General features: G+C 46.7%; 3 protein-coding genes across 3 annotated transcripts in view; 2 read left to right on the forward strand and 1 right to left on the reverse strand.

Moving 5' to 3' along the window:
- Positions 1-5,798, reverse strand: part of Wfdc11 (WAP four-disulfide core domain 11) — a 9,013-nt gene extending 3,215 nt beyond the window's left edge. Inside the window, exons 1-2 of the mRNA XM_033767091.1 lie at positions 5,528-5,798; positions 897-951 (exon numbers count right to left, since the gene is read on the reverse strand). The gene's annotated coding sequence lies outside the window, so the exon portion shown is untranslated. The remainder of the gene's footprint in view (positions 1-896; positions 952-5,527) is intronic.
- Positions 4,948-6,570, forward strand: LOC104858555 (WAP four-disulfide core domain protein 10A-like). The gene is made up of 2 exons (XM_010618812.3): positions 4,948-5,376; positions 6,267-6,570. The coding sequence occupies exons 1-2, from the start codon at positions 5,211-5,213 to the stop codon at positions 6,560-6,562; spliced, it is 462 nt and encodes a 153-aa protein (XP_010617114.1). The 5' UTR covers positions 4,948-5,210; the 3' UTR covers positions 6,563-6,570.
- A 5,193-nt stretch (positions 6,571-11,763) lies between these two features.
- On the forward strand, positions 11,764-14,359 carry Wfdc13 (WAP four-disulfide core domain 13). Its single transcript, XM_019206711.1, has 2 exons — positions 11,764-11,851; positions 14,205-14,359. The coding sequence occupies exons 1-2, from the start codon at positions 11,764-11,766 to the stop codon at positions 14,357-14,359; spliced, it is 243 nt and encodes an 80-aa protein (XP_019062256.1).
- The last annotated feature ends 619 nt before the right edge of the window (positions 14,360-14,978 follow it).

Consider the following 14,978-nt stretch of genomic DNA (forward strand, 5'->3'; position numbering starts at 1 on the left):
CACATATGAATGGATGAAGAAATGTGGTGTTTACCTACCATGGAGCCATGGAGCACTGCTCTGCCTTGAGAGAGATAAATGTGAGTCCTATGTAGGAAAATGGATTCATCTTGAGACCACAATGTTGTATGAAATAAATCAGATACACAAGCTTCAATATCACATTTCTTCCCCTATATGACAAACCCAGAGTAAAACTAAGGAGCCAAGTAAAAGAGAGATCATAGGAAGTAAGGAGATGGATCATTGTCAGACGGAAAAGCGGTCAAGACATGGAGGGAGAGGGAAGGGAGGGAAAGAATAAGGGGTGGAAAAAGGAATTAGGATGTGTTCAGTACGTGTACCAACACCACCCAAGGAATGTAAACAATATGTAGTACAAATATGCACCCAAAAAGTAAGGGGAAGAAGGGATAGGGAGAGGGGAGAGGGAGAGAAAGGAAAGGGCTGAAAAAGGAAGTAGGATATGTTATGTACTTTTATCAACTTCCCACAAGGATGTGAACATTATATGTCACACACGTGTGCTAATAAGGTAACATTAAATAGGTCCTAAAGGCATCAAATAAACACAGAACTACTTCTCTCCCCAAAATTCTAGATGCTGGGTGATCTAGATAGTGTTTAAAAGAGAGACAGAGGAGAGAGAGAGGAAGAGAGAGAGAGAGAGAGAGAGAGAGAGAGAGAGGGAGAATCTAGATACAAGGTTAAAAATATTGATACCTAGAGTTCATCTATGTTCTTTTAACCCTTGGGACCTCAGACAGGTCACAGCACCTCTCAGTTGTCTTATTTCAACATATGAAATGATAATCCCCATCTCATAGGAGCAGTTGACACCATCTCAGCAAAGAGCTCATCCAAGCAGGTCACAAATAAAAGCTTATCCCACCTACCTCGGGAGGTGTCTGCGTTAACTGCCTTACGGCTCTTCTGTTTGGCCCCCTATGACTGGGAGGACGGAAAGGGGAAAACAGTAATAAAACATCAAAGTCCTTAAGTTTAGTGACGATTGTGGTTAACGCAGCTCTTTAAAGTCTGCCCCAAAGTAACGTGTTGGCTCTGTGACACGCTCTTTCCTTTGGTTCACCCATGCAGAAACACTAGATTTTCTTCGATACAGAAAGTATCTCTTGATAAGCTGGGAAGAACTATGTGTACCTGGGCTGCACTTCTGGCTAACCCCAAATATCACAGTCACATGGCCCCAGGGTCTTCATTTGATGCATCCTAGCTCACCTACAGGTAGAGCTGAGAAGAAAGTCTGCAGATCTATCTTTACCATCACATCCTCCTCGGTACTGATGATCCTCTGCAATACATGGTTAACACTGTCTCCCCCCACCAAATGGCCCCAGCTTTTGCACAGACAAGAGAGTGTGGTCAGGAAGGATTTTAGAAAAGCTAGAGGACCATCTAGTAAATGAAGAGGGTGAAGAGAACAAATCTAACACCAAGATATCGGCATGGCTTGTCGGTTGCGGGGTGGTGAGATTTGTCCACCAAATGTCAGAGACAGATTGGACACACAGGCAAGCAACCCTGTATCACTAGAAAAGAGTCCAAGGGGCAAGAGTGAGAAACTTTCAAACGGGTAACTTCCCTCTCTAAACACTGTCTACAGGAACATTCAGGTACAATGACAGGAGATGTTCACATGTGAACAAACCTTCCAGTGGCGCGTCAGGTACATTGACAAGAGGAAGCAGGAAGTATACGCCAGGGGTCAGGAAGGACGCGCCAAGACGCAGGAAGTATACGCCAGGACTAAGGGGCTCGGGTAAGGGAGATGCATCTGTACAAAGACAACGGGCAGAGTGTGGAGACCTGGATACAAAGTTGTAGGAGTCAACTCAAGGAAACATTCCTAGGAATGAAAATGGTGCCTGCTGTGTTTGGATGTCGTCTGTCCCCCAGGGGGTCCTGTGCTAGAGGTTTGCTCCCCAGTGCGGCAATGTTAAGAGGTGAGGCCTAGTAGGAATTGCTTAGGTCCTACAGGGGGCTGCCCTAAGAAGGGGTCCATGCTGGTCTCCTGGAGCGAATTAATTTCCATAAGAGTAGATTGCTGTAAAGTGAAGACACCCACGCAAGCAGGCTTCCATGCATAAAGCCATTTCCCTCTTCTCTTCTCTGCCAGGTTGTGAGCAGCCAAACTTCCCTGAACCCTTGGTTAACGGATTCCCGTGGTTTTAATCAGCTGTCACTATACCAATACGTAAAATAGCAACTTCTGAAATGAAAAGGTTTCTTTTATCTCACAGGTTTGGAGGTCTTAGTCCATGACCAGTTGGCCCTTTTGCTTTGGACATCATGGCAGGCGTGTATAGTAGAGCAAAAGTGCTCACCTTGTCCAGCTGCACGGCTATGTGCCTGTAATCCCAGCTACTCACAAGTTCAAGGCCCCCCTGGGTAATTTAATGAAAGTCTGTCTCAAAAAAAATTTTTGAAATGGTAGGAAATATAGCTCAGTGGTAGAAGGCTTGCCTAGCGTGCGTGTTGCTTTGGACATCATGGCAGGCGTGTATAGTAGAGCAAAAGTGCTCACCTTGTCCAGCTGCACGGCTATGTGCCTGTAATCCCAGCTACTCACAAGTTCAAGGCCCCCCTGGGTAATTTAATGAAAGTCTGTCTCAAAAAAAATTTTTGAAATGGTAGGAAATATAGCTCAGTGGTAGAAGGCTTGCCTAGCGTGCGTGAGGCCCATGGATCAACCCCCAATTTTGCAGAAAAATAAACAAATAAAAAACCACTCACCTCAGGACCAACATGGAAGAAAGAGAGAGAAAGGGGAAGGAAGTGGGCCTTGTTACCCTCTTTGAGAATTTGCCCTCAATAAGCTAAACATCTCCGACTTGATCCCACTTGCCAAAGTTTCACCACTTCCCAGTAGCACCGCGAGACCAAGTCTTTAACACAGGGACCCTTGGGGCCATTTCAGACCCAAACTATAGCATGACAGATCCCTCCCCACCCACATTCTCTGATATTAGCTGTGTGCACCAATTAGCCCCTCTTCTCATGCCCTCCGAAGGTCTCAGTAGTCCCTCCCCCATATATGTGTATGCACAGATATAATATACACATTTATTTCCCATTTGTTTCTACTAACTAGGTTTTGCTTGGTGTCTGTGCTCATAGACCCTGTCCCTGAGTTCCCACACGACTCAGTGACTGCTTCCTCCACGAGTATTTTGAAAGAGGTCTGACCTCTAAAGAGAAGGTGGTTAATCACGGAAACGTCAGCATCGCCTAGAAATACTTTATGGCTAGGGAAGCTCGTACACTTGAGCTCAAGTTAAAGCGTGAAGGTCATGTGTCACAATAAAACTATCTTACCCAGAAACTTTGGACAGAGGACACAGCTTGTAGAGATCTCCCAGAAAGCTTGGGATAAAGGAAATGCCAAGGAAGAGAAGGAGGAGAAGGAGCTGAGAGGGAGGAGCTAGAAGATTGTGAACGCGATAGGGGTTGAGCCTCCTGATAGGCTAAAGAAATTTAAACTGAAAGATGGGCTAGAGTAATTGATCCATAATCACACTGGGCTCAGAACAGGCCCCTGACACAAAACTCACTTCCTCAAGATACAAAACTCACTTCCTCATCACACAAAACCGAAACAACTTCCCCAGTTTTGCAGTCTCCAAGAGAGTAAAGCCCGCTCGTGGCCAGTGTCTGGGCTGCTGTGTTTTGAACTCTGATTTCTAGTCCTGGCTCCTCCACCACTTCAGCCTGTGGAACAGTTTAGAAAAGTGTGCCGCCTCCCGCCTCCCGCCTCCCAGACATAAAGGGTTTTCTTCCATCATCCCTTTTCACGTGGCTTTGTCTTAAACCACATCCAAAGGGAGCTAAGAGGCATACATTTTGTGATGCATGGGGCTGCTGTGCGTGGCTGGGAAGTTATATACAGGCGAAAACCAATGGATTATGCCGAGTGCTAAGATGTGCCCTCATGGTCCTAGCATATATTATGTACCTCATCTTCACAGCTGAAGTGCAACACGAGAAAGTCTGTTCTGTCAAATTGCTCAGACAGAGGTTTGAATGAGTTGCATAGGTCATTAGATTTTCTCAGCCTTATGGAGCTGGTGGATATGGAAGGTAGGATTCCAAAAGCACATGTAGGGCTGGGACTTAGCTCAGTGTTAGGGCAGCTGCCTTGCAAGCACAAGGACCTGAGTTTCATCTCTGGATGCCCACCCGCACAAAAAATAGCACATGTAACTGAGAATAAAACATGCTACTAGGTTCTCCACAGAAAATGTGAGCAGATTCCTGCTAAGTATCATCACATTCATTCTCTAGTGTTCTCCAGGGTTCCAAAAAATTAGGACGGCCTTTCTCAACAGAAAAGAACAGTTTATTTCAAAGTCAAATTACTCTCTCTCTCTCTCTCAGCCTCTCTCTCTCTCTGTTCTGTGTATGTCTGTGTGTGTATTTGTGTGTTTGTGTGGTATGTATTGGGGAAGGAATAAAAGTGTAAACACAACACCTATTTATGGCTTATATACACACTTTAAAAATGTCCTCAAAGTAACCTTGCACGATATTATTAGGCACTTACTAGTTACATATTGATCATAACTGATCACACTCGAGATCAAGTGGCAAATTTTGCCCTTGTGGAATGATATCATCACTCAAAAAGTTTCAGAGTTTGGACTCCAGATTTTTGAATAAGAGATGCTCCAAGTCTGTCTCGCTCACTTTAGCGTATAAAAATCAAGGCTGTCTTAATATAATATTCGAGAAAAGATTTTGTAGAATATAATGAATCAGTAGCTGCACAATGGTGGAAAACCATAGTTTATGAAATAGCTACACAACTCAATGAGAGTGGAAGCAAGTAACACAGGTGTTCAATAAAAAATCTGAGAAAACAAAGAATTGCTCCCACGAAATACATGGGGAAACTACAATTCAACGTGGGTTACCTTTAAGTAGTGAAATTATAATCTTTTAAGTTATATTTTTCTTTCTTCTGTAAAATATTTTGTAGCTATGAACAGAAATAAGTTGTGTGTTTCATACGAGACATTCTGTTAGCACGGAGAGGGTTGGTCGTGTGAGGGGGTCTCATTCCCACAGAGCCCCTTCCCTCCCAAGGGCAGGGCAGGGGCAGGCAAGGGGAGGAAAGTCTTGTGCCTCCCTGTCTGGCCAGCAGAGGCAGCAAGGAGCGGAGGAGAACTTCTTTTCTTGCCTTCCCTCCTCACATGGCGCTGTGGGAAGTCTGTGACATCCTGTCCAGACTTCGGCTTGTGGCTCTGGTCAGAGTTATGACGCCCCAGGCCCTGGCGTCCACCCTGCTCCTCTGTGTGCAGCTGCTGTTCGTGCAGACCCGGGGAGGCCACCGTGAACGTGACTGGAAGAGGACGCAGAGTAGGTGACTGACTGGGCTGCTGTGCGGGCTGGGGGAAGGAGAGACTGTGCCCACTCTGAGAGAACACGGGACGGGGTACTTTTCTACCCACGCATCTCTGCCCACAGCTTGGTAGACTCTGGGTTGTACCAGCCCACGACCTTCCGTTACCTGTGGAGGTCAGTGAGGCAGAGAAGGACTCACACTTTTTTCCTTCCATTCCAATAATCCAGAAAGAAATGGGTCGTGCTGTGGTGAAAGGTGCACTAAGGCTGAGAATCTAATGGAAATCAGACAGTTATTCTCGGACTCAAGCACACTGTGATGTGTAAATGTCCAGAGACGTTTACGGGATGGCCGTAGGTGATGAAGTGGGCACAGGTGTAAAAGAAAGGACACTGTGGGTGTACAAAGCCAAGACAGGGGGACCACGTGAGGCAGCAGGGGATTGCTGGGAGAAGGGAAACTATGGAAGGGTCTGGGATTCAGGACACAGTGATGGTGAAGAGAGGAAAAACGAGCAAGAAGCAAGGTTCTCTTTCTCTCTGGATCCTGGAAATTCTTGAGTGAGGAGGGTTGGGGAAATGTCTCGGGCGTCTTTGAGCTCTCCAAGTCAGTGCAGATGCGATTAGGGAGACCTCACGGGGCTCTAGGAATTTCAGGTCCATTCTCGTCTCTGGCAAGACCATGCTTCCCAGGGACAGAGGGTCCAGGAAGCTCAGGCATTGAGGTCCATAGGGGACGTGAGCAGGTAAGAGGGGGAACGTAGGATTTAGTGAGGACCACAAAGGAAGTTCCCAGAAAAGTCTGGAAGTGTAAGTGGGTCTTGGGCTCTGGGAGGAGTTTCAAACTTTGGAAGGCTGCTTTCTAAGTAGCTACTACCACTCACCCTGCTCCTGCTCCTTTTCAGAAACACAAGTAGTCCCCGAAATCAAGCGCTGTGAGAAGCCACCCGAATTCCATCAGTGCAACCGCCAGTGTGAAGATCACCGCGACTGCCAAGCCAACAACGTGTGCTGTTCCACCTTCTGCGGGAACATTTGCATGAGCCTCCCGGGAGTGGGGGTGGGTCGTGCTTCCTGCTCACCTCAACCCCCCACTCACAGGCTAAGTGCACACCAGAAGCACAAGGATCTCACATCAAGGATCCTAGGATGTCAACAAGAACGCAGCCCTCCCCATTGTTTGTTCCCCACAACCCTGTAAAAAAAACCCGGATCAAAGCCCAAAGTCTTGTCTCTTTTATTCCCACCGCCACGACCACTGAGGAACCCGCATAGCCCCTCATGCGCCTGCCCCTCCCTGCATCTCCACTCTCTCCCTGGTCTTGTTTCTCTACTTCTTTCCTGGTCCCCACAGCCCCCCAGCCCTGGGAGGCTCAGCTACAGTGGCTCCGCTCACTAAACCAGTTCTCCCGGGTGAAATCTGCTCATGGGTAACATCTGCCAGTGCTGAGTGGCACATTTCTCAGCCTGGAGCCAGAAAGACCGGGCTAAGCAGGAGATAGGAGGAGGCAGAACCTCGAGATGGAACAGAAGCCGCCCAAGGACTGCTGTTTCTTCTTGAGCCCTGCTCACCCTTGCCCTGTTCTTCCCAGTCTCCTTCTGAGGTTCACATTAGTGTTTCTTCGCAGTGGGGGTAAGAAACCCAGGGAACTTCAGTGATACCACGCTCTAGTTCAAAGAGAATGAGAGGGTGATGAACTAGAGGATGATATTTCCTCTGATTTCCCTTTTGCTCCCTTCTCTTCATTACCTGAGTAACGAAGACACACTTGAGCTTGCCCACACAAACCACAAACCTCACCCTAACCATCACCCGCAAATGTCGCCACTCCCGCGCTGGGGCCTGTGTTGGTGATTGGGGTCGCAGACTCCAGCGCCGTCTATTAAAGGAGTGTTCCCTACGTTCCCCAGTACTCTTCCCTGCGGTCTCATTTTCCTCTCTTTTGATGCAGGGGGAGGAGCACGGAGGAGGGAAAGACAAGGACTTCATGCGGATACAGTTCAGGATGAATAGGCACATGGCGGCTGTGGACCCTGCCCATATTCTGTTATTAGTCCACGGAAACCCACCAGTAGGGTACAGATTCTCTCCTACTCATGGAACCACGACTCCTCTGACAAGGTCCTGGGGTGCATCCAGGGCTGGATCGCATGTTCGTGCATCAGTGAGCTTCACATCACGACTCCATGAGCCCCAGTGTAGTAGTCAGTTTTCCAATTACTGTAAAAAGACACCCAACACATGGAATTTCAAAGAGAGGATTGTTTGGCTCACAGTTTCCCGTGCTTTCCTTCCAAGGTTGGTGGGTTCCAAGGGAGAAAGGGCACGGTGGAGGGGCGTGGAGGGGGACAACCACTCCCTCCACGTCAGCGGGAAGCAGAGAGAGGAAGGGGGAGCTGGGGACAAGAACACACCCTTCCAGGGAACGCGCCCAGTGACCCAGCTCTTGGAGGCCCCACCTCCTAACGGCATATTAAGCTATCGAACTCATCAGTTGATGAATCCCCTGATGATGTAGCACCCGTGATCCAATAACCTTCCAAACTCATGAGACTTTGGGGGAACATTTCAGATCTAAACCATAACACCAAGGCAATTAACTATTAGAAAATATATATTATTTAGCTCATAGCTCAGAGCAGTAGTGATGAACCAATGGCACGCATGCCACAGTGGACGTTTTGTATTACCGAAAGCTCTAAAAGGTTCATCATCACTGTCTTAGAGGTTCAAGGCCAAGATGAGTAAGCACGTGGGTTTTGAGCCCCTGCCCCACGTGACACATCATGTGTCAGAGCAACTGATTACATATCATGACCCACAAAGTGGGCAAGAGGATGGGCCATTTCCACAATTCCCCTCAAGGGGTTTCCCCTGTGTTGGAAAGGACCTTTCACTAGGCCTCATCCCTAGGAGTCCACAGAACGTTACAATAGAACCATCTTGAGGACCACTCCTTTGGCACATGGATATTGGGGGACACTCATCTAAACCGGAGCATTGGCCAATTGGGATATGGCATCAACTGTGAAGTGAATTCAGGCACTTATGCCATACCCATGAGAAAATGTGTCTTGCTGTGTTCCAGCTCAGTGCGTTTGGCTAATTGATTCAGTGAAAGAGACAGCAGATTGGAAAATGTCTTCCATCAGACCAGAGCCTCTGACTCACTGCACAAGTCTCACAGGACTCTAGCTATTTGAGGTTCATCTTCATCTCTGCCGTGGCCACCTTTGGCCAAAGGGGTCTTAGGAAAGAGACCATGATCAATCATCAGTGGACATCATTGAAGCTGGGTGGACAGTAAGGTATAGTCTCTAAGGCATCGTATTTGTTGTTTCCCCAGATAGGCTCACTTACCCGGCATCTTTCCAGACTGTGACCCTAATATTGCTGTTACAGACATCATGCAAATTGGAGATACTTGCAAGGGCCCACTGAGAGAATGACTTTCTATATCCACGTCCACAGCTCTTTACCATGTAGACACACCATGGGCCCCAGGTTCACCTAATCCCTCTCACTGGTCATGTGCCATCTCTCATGAATTATACTGGGCGAATTGCTGCATTCCCTTGTAAGTTATCTGGTACCCAGGGCCGGGGAATTTAGCTCAGTGGTGTTGCCGCCTGTCTCACAAGCACAAAGACCCAAGTTCAATCCCTGGTACAAAAAAAAAAAAGCATCTGGTGCCCAGACTTGCGAGCTGGGAAGCACCCTGGACATCTCATTATGGCCCAGGCAACCTAGAGGTGGTATTCACAATATGGTTGCTGGAAGGAGTTCCCAGCTGGTCGTGACTATGCTGTCTTCTGTGCAGTCATCTGTGTATCCCAGTACCGTACTAGGTATAACACGGGAGTGAGGACCCCAGGAAGATCTTGAATCTCATGGAGTCAGAAGAGGAGGCAAATTGAAATCTGCTAAGTTCTGGGATTTCTAAAATGTCAAGTGGTGGCCTGAAAGATCACAGATCATGCCGGGGAGGTTGAGACAAAATATAGCCTATGGTTGTCACTGTTGTTGCATTACTTGTTCTATTCTTATGCTCCAGAGATGCTCCTTCTCTGTGTGAATCAGACACAAGAAATACAGAAGGATCTTCCTCACTCTTACACCGTCATATCAGCCAAATTCTTCCACGTTTTTCTACTTTGGCTCCACTCACTCCTCATAGGTGACGCCATACTAATGCCAATATAGAGATGCCTCGTTTAACGACCCACCTGCTTAACGACCGTTTCAACTTCCTATTAAGATGTGCTCTTCAGATTTCATACCCACCATGTGGACTTCTGAGCCATCTTTGTTTGGTGTACAGTTCTGTGCATTTTGTTTATAGATCCTCAATGTCTCTTTTGGACAATTTTTCTTATTTATACAGTACTGAGTTTCTTGCTGATTAAACTGCCTAGTACAGTGCTATAGTTCAGTTATGCATTCTAGCACTGTATGTGTGAGAGTTATGCAAATAAAAGCAACTTCACCACGTTGGGGCATCCTTCGACCGCTGCTTTGTTCTGAATGTTGTCATGTACATATTGTATACAATTCCTCATTTTGCTGCCAATTCATCTAATGACCTGTGTTAACAGGAATGAAACTCAATCCTTAAAAGAGGTATGTCTATACTAGCGACATCTCACCCACCCTAACCTCTAGGAATTGCTGCTCCTAACAAACCTAGGATGCCTAATTCGTAAACCATAGGATGTTATCTGAAATGCAATGGCTGGGTTTAGCTACTGAGTCCAGTAGCTACCATCGAGAAAAGTCCACTGAGCAAATACCATTAGAATGCATGACTTGTGATATTCAAGAACAGTCTCCTAGCCTAAAGAAGTTGTTTTTAACTCGAGGACTGAAATGAAATTATTTAGAATATACCCATCTGTGAGTGTCCCCACTCTCTTGGGAAGAGTTGGCTTTCTGAAAATCTTTAGTGAGAAATGGTAAAATGTAGAAGGAACAATCTAAGTGAGGACACTAAACTTCTCATTTCTGTGGCTCTTAATTGTTGCTGGGTACGTGGTGGCCCTTTCTTATGTCGATTCAAGTACTCTTTATTTATAGGAAGTGTTTGGGGATTGTAATGTTTAATTACTTTGTGGATGTTAGTTGAAAACATCGATTGTGTATCTATCATGTATAAGATGTTTTGAAATATGTATGCATGGTAAGATAGTTGCATCTAGCTAGTAATCATATCTATTTCTTCACTTATATTTTTGTTATGAAAAGCCTCCAAATCCACTCTTAGTTGTCCTCAGATATACAGTGTATGGTTACACACTACAGTTACCATGTTGTCAAAAATGCTCATGAATGTATTGCTGCTAACCGAAATTTTGTATCTTTTGATGTAGCCCAGGCTGGTCTCGAACTCACAGCGATCCTCCTGCCTCAGCCTCCTCAATGCTGGGATTACCATGCCCGCCTTGAAAGCTGAATAGTATTTCATGGTACGTATGCTGTATTTAATTTATCCACTCATTCACTGATGTACACTTAGGCTGAGTCCATATCTTGGCTACTGTGAATAAAGCTATAATGAAATGAGGGTGCAGATAGCTCTTCAGCATGAGAATTTCATAGAACTGAAAATACGTATGAGTGTTGCTAGGTCATATGGTAATTCTATTTTCCTTTTTCTCTTTCACAACCCTCATATTTTGGACCCACTGATCTGTTGAAATGCAGCTGAGAAAAAACTCTCGCCCCTTGGCTGACTTCATGAGGTCCTTCTTGGTATGGAACAGCAGTGGGTCTCTCATTCATCTCTTTAACAAATTTCTTCTGTGGCCTTGGGCAAGTCCTTTCCATGACCAACCAGAGTAATGAAAGCTGGAAATGAGAGCATTGGCCAACCTAATGCTTGTTTCTTTGTTTTATTTCCTATGTGCAGGACAAAGCACTCATTGCTATGTACTATAGCATAACACAAGCAAGAATTCCAGCCTCTGGGAACTACAAAGACACACCAGATCCCCACAATGAAAATTTATTTCAAAAATATCTGAAGGGGCATAGGTAACCTGTGTAAGGCTGAGGGTGTAGCTCGGTGATGGAGTACCTACCCTGAAGCTCAGAGCCCTGGGTTCCATCTCCAGCACTGAAGAAAGAAAAACAAAGCGCTCTATACAAATGAGAGACAAAATAAGGTCGAGATTCGAGGTAGGGAAGAGACACGTATTGGGAGACACCCCCTGGCTCTGTAATGGGCATCCATGGGAGGTGCCTGGGTCTCTGCCAGGTCCTCCTGGATTGGAATACACAGTGAAACACCAGTCTCTGCCTGCCTCCACTGCACCGGGGCTCTTTCTCTCTCTTCTCTTCAAAGCAGTGCCTGGGCAAGCCCAGCTGCCTTTGGCCAGGACTTACTCACCAGTCTTGCTGGTGCCATGGCAACCGCGCTGTCTCTCCAGTTCCTGCTGGTGTTCAGCCTAGCACTGCAGCTTGTGCCTGGAAGTCCCAGGCAGCGTCTTCTGAGTACGTGATGGGTCTGGTCCGAGGGAGGGATGTAGCTTCTGTGGGGAGGAAATAACGGGGGAAGGGGGTTTGCAATACAGAGCCCATTAAGAAAAAGTACAGCGTCATGTTGAGGAATCCAAGGTGTACGCCAGTGAGATTTGAATCTCGGCTCCGTTTGTCTTTTTTCCGTTTTTCTACTTTTATTTTTTGTTTTGAGACAGGTCTCTCTATGTAGTTGAGACTGAATTGGAACTCACTATGTAGCCCAGGCTGGTCTTGAACTCACAGTGATCCTCCTGCCTCAGCCTCCCGAGAGCTAGGATTACAGGCATGCACCACAACACTCGGCTCTGCTCCATTTGTTTACTGTGTGACCCTGGCAGAGTGTCAGGGTCTCGGACTTTGTCTTCATAATAGATGTAATGACATTAAGAGAGTTGGGAAGAGAAACTAAAATGATGCATGCAGACATAGAGCACCCTTACAGTGAATGCTCAGTGAGCATTAATTACTCTAAATGTTGTCCACTACATACCCTAGCTTACTCATACCGCCCCTGGTTCCTTCACAAATGTTTGGTCCCACTTTTCAAGCATGCACACTAACAGAGGACCTGAGTAGGAGTCAAGTTGCCATCTCCGTAGGCTTGTCTTGGAGGCTGATGTGGGAGGAAGGGAAAGGAAGCCTCAGATTGAATTCCACACTTTAAATATGCAGAGGCACTGGAATAACCTGTGAATACCATGAGCAGGGCAGTGTAGAGTCTACCTCAGCCACCACCACGACCCTGCTCAGCCTTACACAAGCAATAATGCTAACTGTGACCAATAACAAATGGGAAAGAACCATTATTCGGCGTGTATGCATTCTTCTGTGGGGATTGCATCTTGAGAATACGTTGGGCACAGAAGACATATGTCTGATAGCTTGTCTTTCTTGGGTGACTAGATTCTGTTCGAGAAGCTTGAGACAGGCATGCAGGTGTGTAGTATTGAGAGAGGCTAAGCAAGCTGCAAGACACCAGGGGTACCCAGGGCAGAGTTACCTGGAAAATGGAGGACTAGACTTTGAGGAGAGGGATATGTGACAGCGTTTCTGAAAGTTTAGCAATTACTGCATGCGAGACTGGCACTAGACCCCCAGAAATAAAGTGGAACTGGAGTCGTAGAGCAGCCTCTCTGAGGTCCCTGACTTGTGTTCTCATTTCCCACACGGTCCCATTGAACACCAAGCTCTTCCAACAAGACTGGTTCCAATCTTGTGTCTTCTCCACTCAGGTGTAGAAAGGTTGCGAGGCCAAATGGGTGTTAGTTATTGGTCTCTATCAAATGTCAACAGCTTGGATCTTGGCTTGTTTTTGCCTCATCTGTGGTGAGATTGCTGGTAGGGTAATGGCTGTAATCTCACTCTTCAATCCTTCCAAACTTCTCAGATACCCTACAGATCTGTCTTCTTACTACAAATATACTTATAGAGCAATAAACCAAGAGATGGGCAACTGATGCCTTATTTATGACTTTGGTCCCAAAGCAAGGACAAATCATGAGCATAAAAAGTAGACCTGGTGGGGGTGGCAGAAGGGGTTGATAGGCCAATCCCTGATGCTTAAAAATTCATGAACGGAGAGAAGATAGCTTTGGGACCCTGGGGATAGGGTCTCCTGGTGGAAGTGGATCTTAACTTTGAACTGGAATACATAGGGTATGAACAGGACAATGCTGATTCTTGTCTAACAGCAGGAAGTAGGGGCACGCTGGGCTCTGGGCTCCTGATCAGGAGACACCAGGGGCAAAGGAGACTCTGAATCTTTGTATGCCATTCTCAAATTCCTGCCCTTCTCAGCATAGAGGAAATCATCTCGAGAAATCACCTGTGAGTTGAGTCCTAGCTCTCTGATCCAGTACTCTCAGGTTGCTCTGTGGCCTTCATCCTTTCAAAAAACTTAACTTCCATTTTTTCTTCCTACACATAAGTAGTCTGAGTTGAATTCACGTAGGATGAACTGTGCTGTTTGTGAGAAGCGGTACAACTCGCTCAAAACCACACGAGTGGGTGCAGAATGGGTGTAAACACCCTTTCTTGTTCACCTCACACTCAGCGTTCATACACTTGCCATAAACCCTACCAGGTCTGTGGGGACTTGGCATCTGACCTGCAGAGACAGTGGGTGAAAATGCAGTCTTTGATCGTATAACCAAGTCCTGGCTCCCCTCTCAGAACTCAGAGAAAGACAAAAGCTAAGGAAGAAATTTGATTTTCCTCTTCCAGGACCACTGAGGCAGCTCGAGGTGCCAGTTTCCCTGGGCTTTCTGAGCTTTGACTGCCACTCTGGCCTTTGATAGGCTCTTCTCTTACCTGTGTTCTATTCCAGACTACATCTTGGAACCACCGCCCTGCAGATCGGAACCCGAGAACTGCTACCAGTTCTGTACATTGCAGGAAGACTGTTCACAAGGACTCCAGTGCTGCTCTGCCTTCTGCGGGATAGTCTGTTCACTAAACCGCCCTCCAAATCGCAGAGAGTAAGCAATTTCTCCTGCCCTGCCCTGACCCTAGAACTGCCAGTGGACTCCAGCAGAACTCTCTTGCCACCACTATGACTGTTCTTTTCCTTTCTCTTTCTCTTCGTTCTCCTAATTGTTATTTGTTGTTTGTAATTGTTGTCCCCGTTTTGCCAACAGTTTCCTTCTCTTTGTCCAGGGTAATTTCCACAAAAGTCCTGATTACAAGAGTTTTCCTCCACTCCCAGACTACAAAACCCTCCCCTGGCCATGACCGCCACATCACTGGATCTCTGGCTTTGCCTCTCTAAACACATCCACAAACGCCCCACCCACAGACCTCCTGTGTCCCGGAAGCCACCTTTATCCCACACTCTGCCTGGACACCCTAGCTCCAAATGCAAGTCTCACCAAACCTAACACAAGTTTGTTTTCTGTTTTTTGCTTGCCCTCCTTTCACCAGGTAGCCAACCCCTAGCCCAGTGTTCTCAGGCTCTGGAGGCGCAGCTGCAGGGAAACTGTGGTAACTGCCTAGGTCTTGGCACAGGTCCCGGAAGCCACCTTTATCCCACACTCTGCCTGGACACCCTAGCTCCAAATGCAAGTCTCACCAAACCTAACACAAGTTTGTTTTCTGTTTTTTG

Source organism: Fukomys damarensis, unplaced genomic scaffold (genome assembly GCF_012274545.1).
Source record: "Fukomys damarensis isolate Sample0158 unplaced genomic scaffold, DMR_v1.0_HiC HiC_scaffold_22, whole genome shotgun sequence".
Taxonomy (NCBI): domain Eukaryota; kingdom Metazoa; phylum Chordata; class Mammalia; order Rodentia; family Bathyergidae; genus Fukomys; species Fukomys damarensis.

What these genes read in the sequence shown, in the direction of transcription:
- LOC104858555 (XM_010618812.3), top strand. Translation starts at nt 5,211, where the DNA reads ATGGCGCTGTGGGAAGTCTGTGACATCCTGTCCAGACTTCGGCTTGTG. An exon ending in TGACTGGAAGAGGACGCAGA is followed by an intron (nt 5,377 to 6,266) that starts GTAGGTGACTGA and finishes GCTCCTTTTCAG; the next exon opens with AAACACAAGTAGTCCCCGAA.
- Wfdc13 (XM_019206711.1), top strand. Translation starts at nt 11,764, where the DNA reads ATGGCAACCGCGCTGTCTCTCCAGTTCCTGCTGGTGTTCAGCCTAGCA. An exon ending in TCCCAGGCAGCGTCTTCTGA is followed by an intron (nt 11,852 to 14,204) that starts GTACGTGATGGG and finishes GTTCTATTCCAG; the next exon opens with ACTACATCTTGGAACCACCG.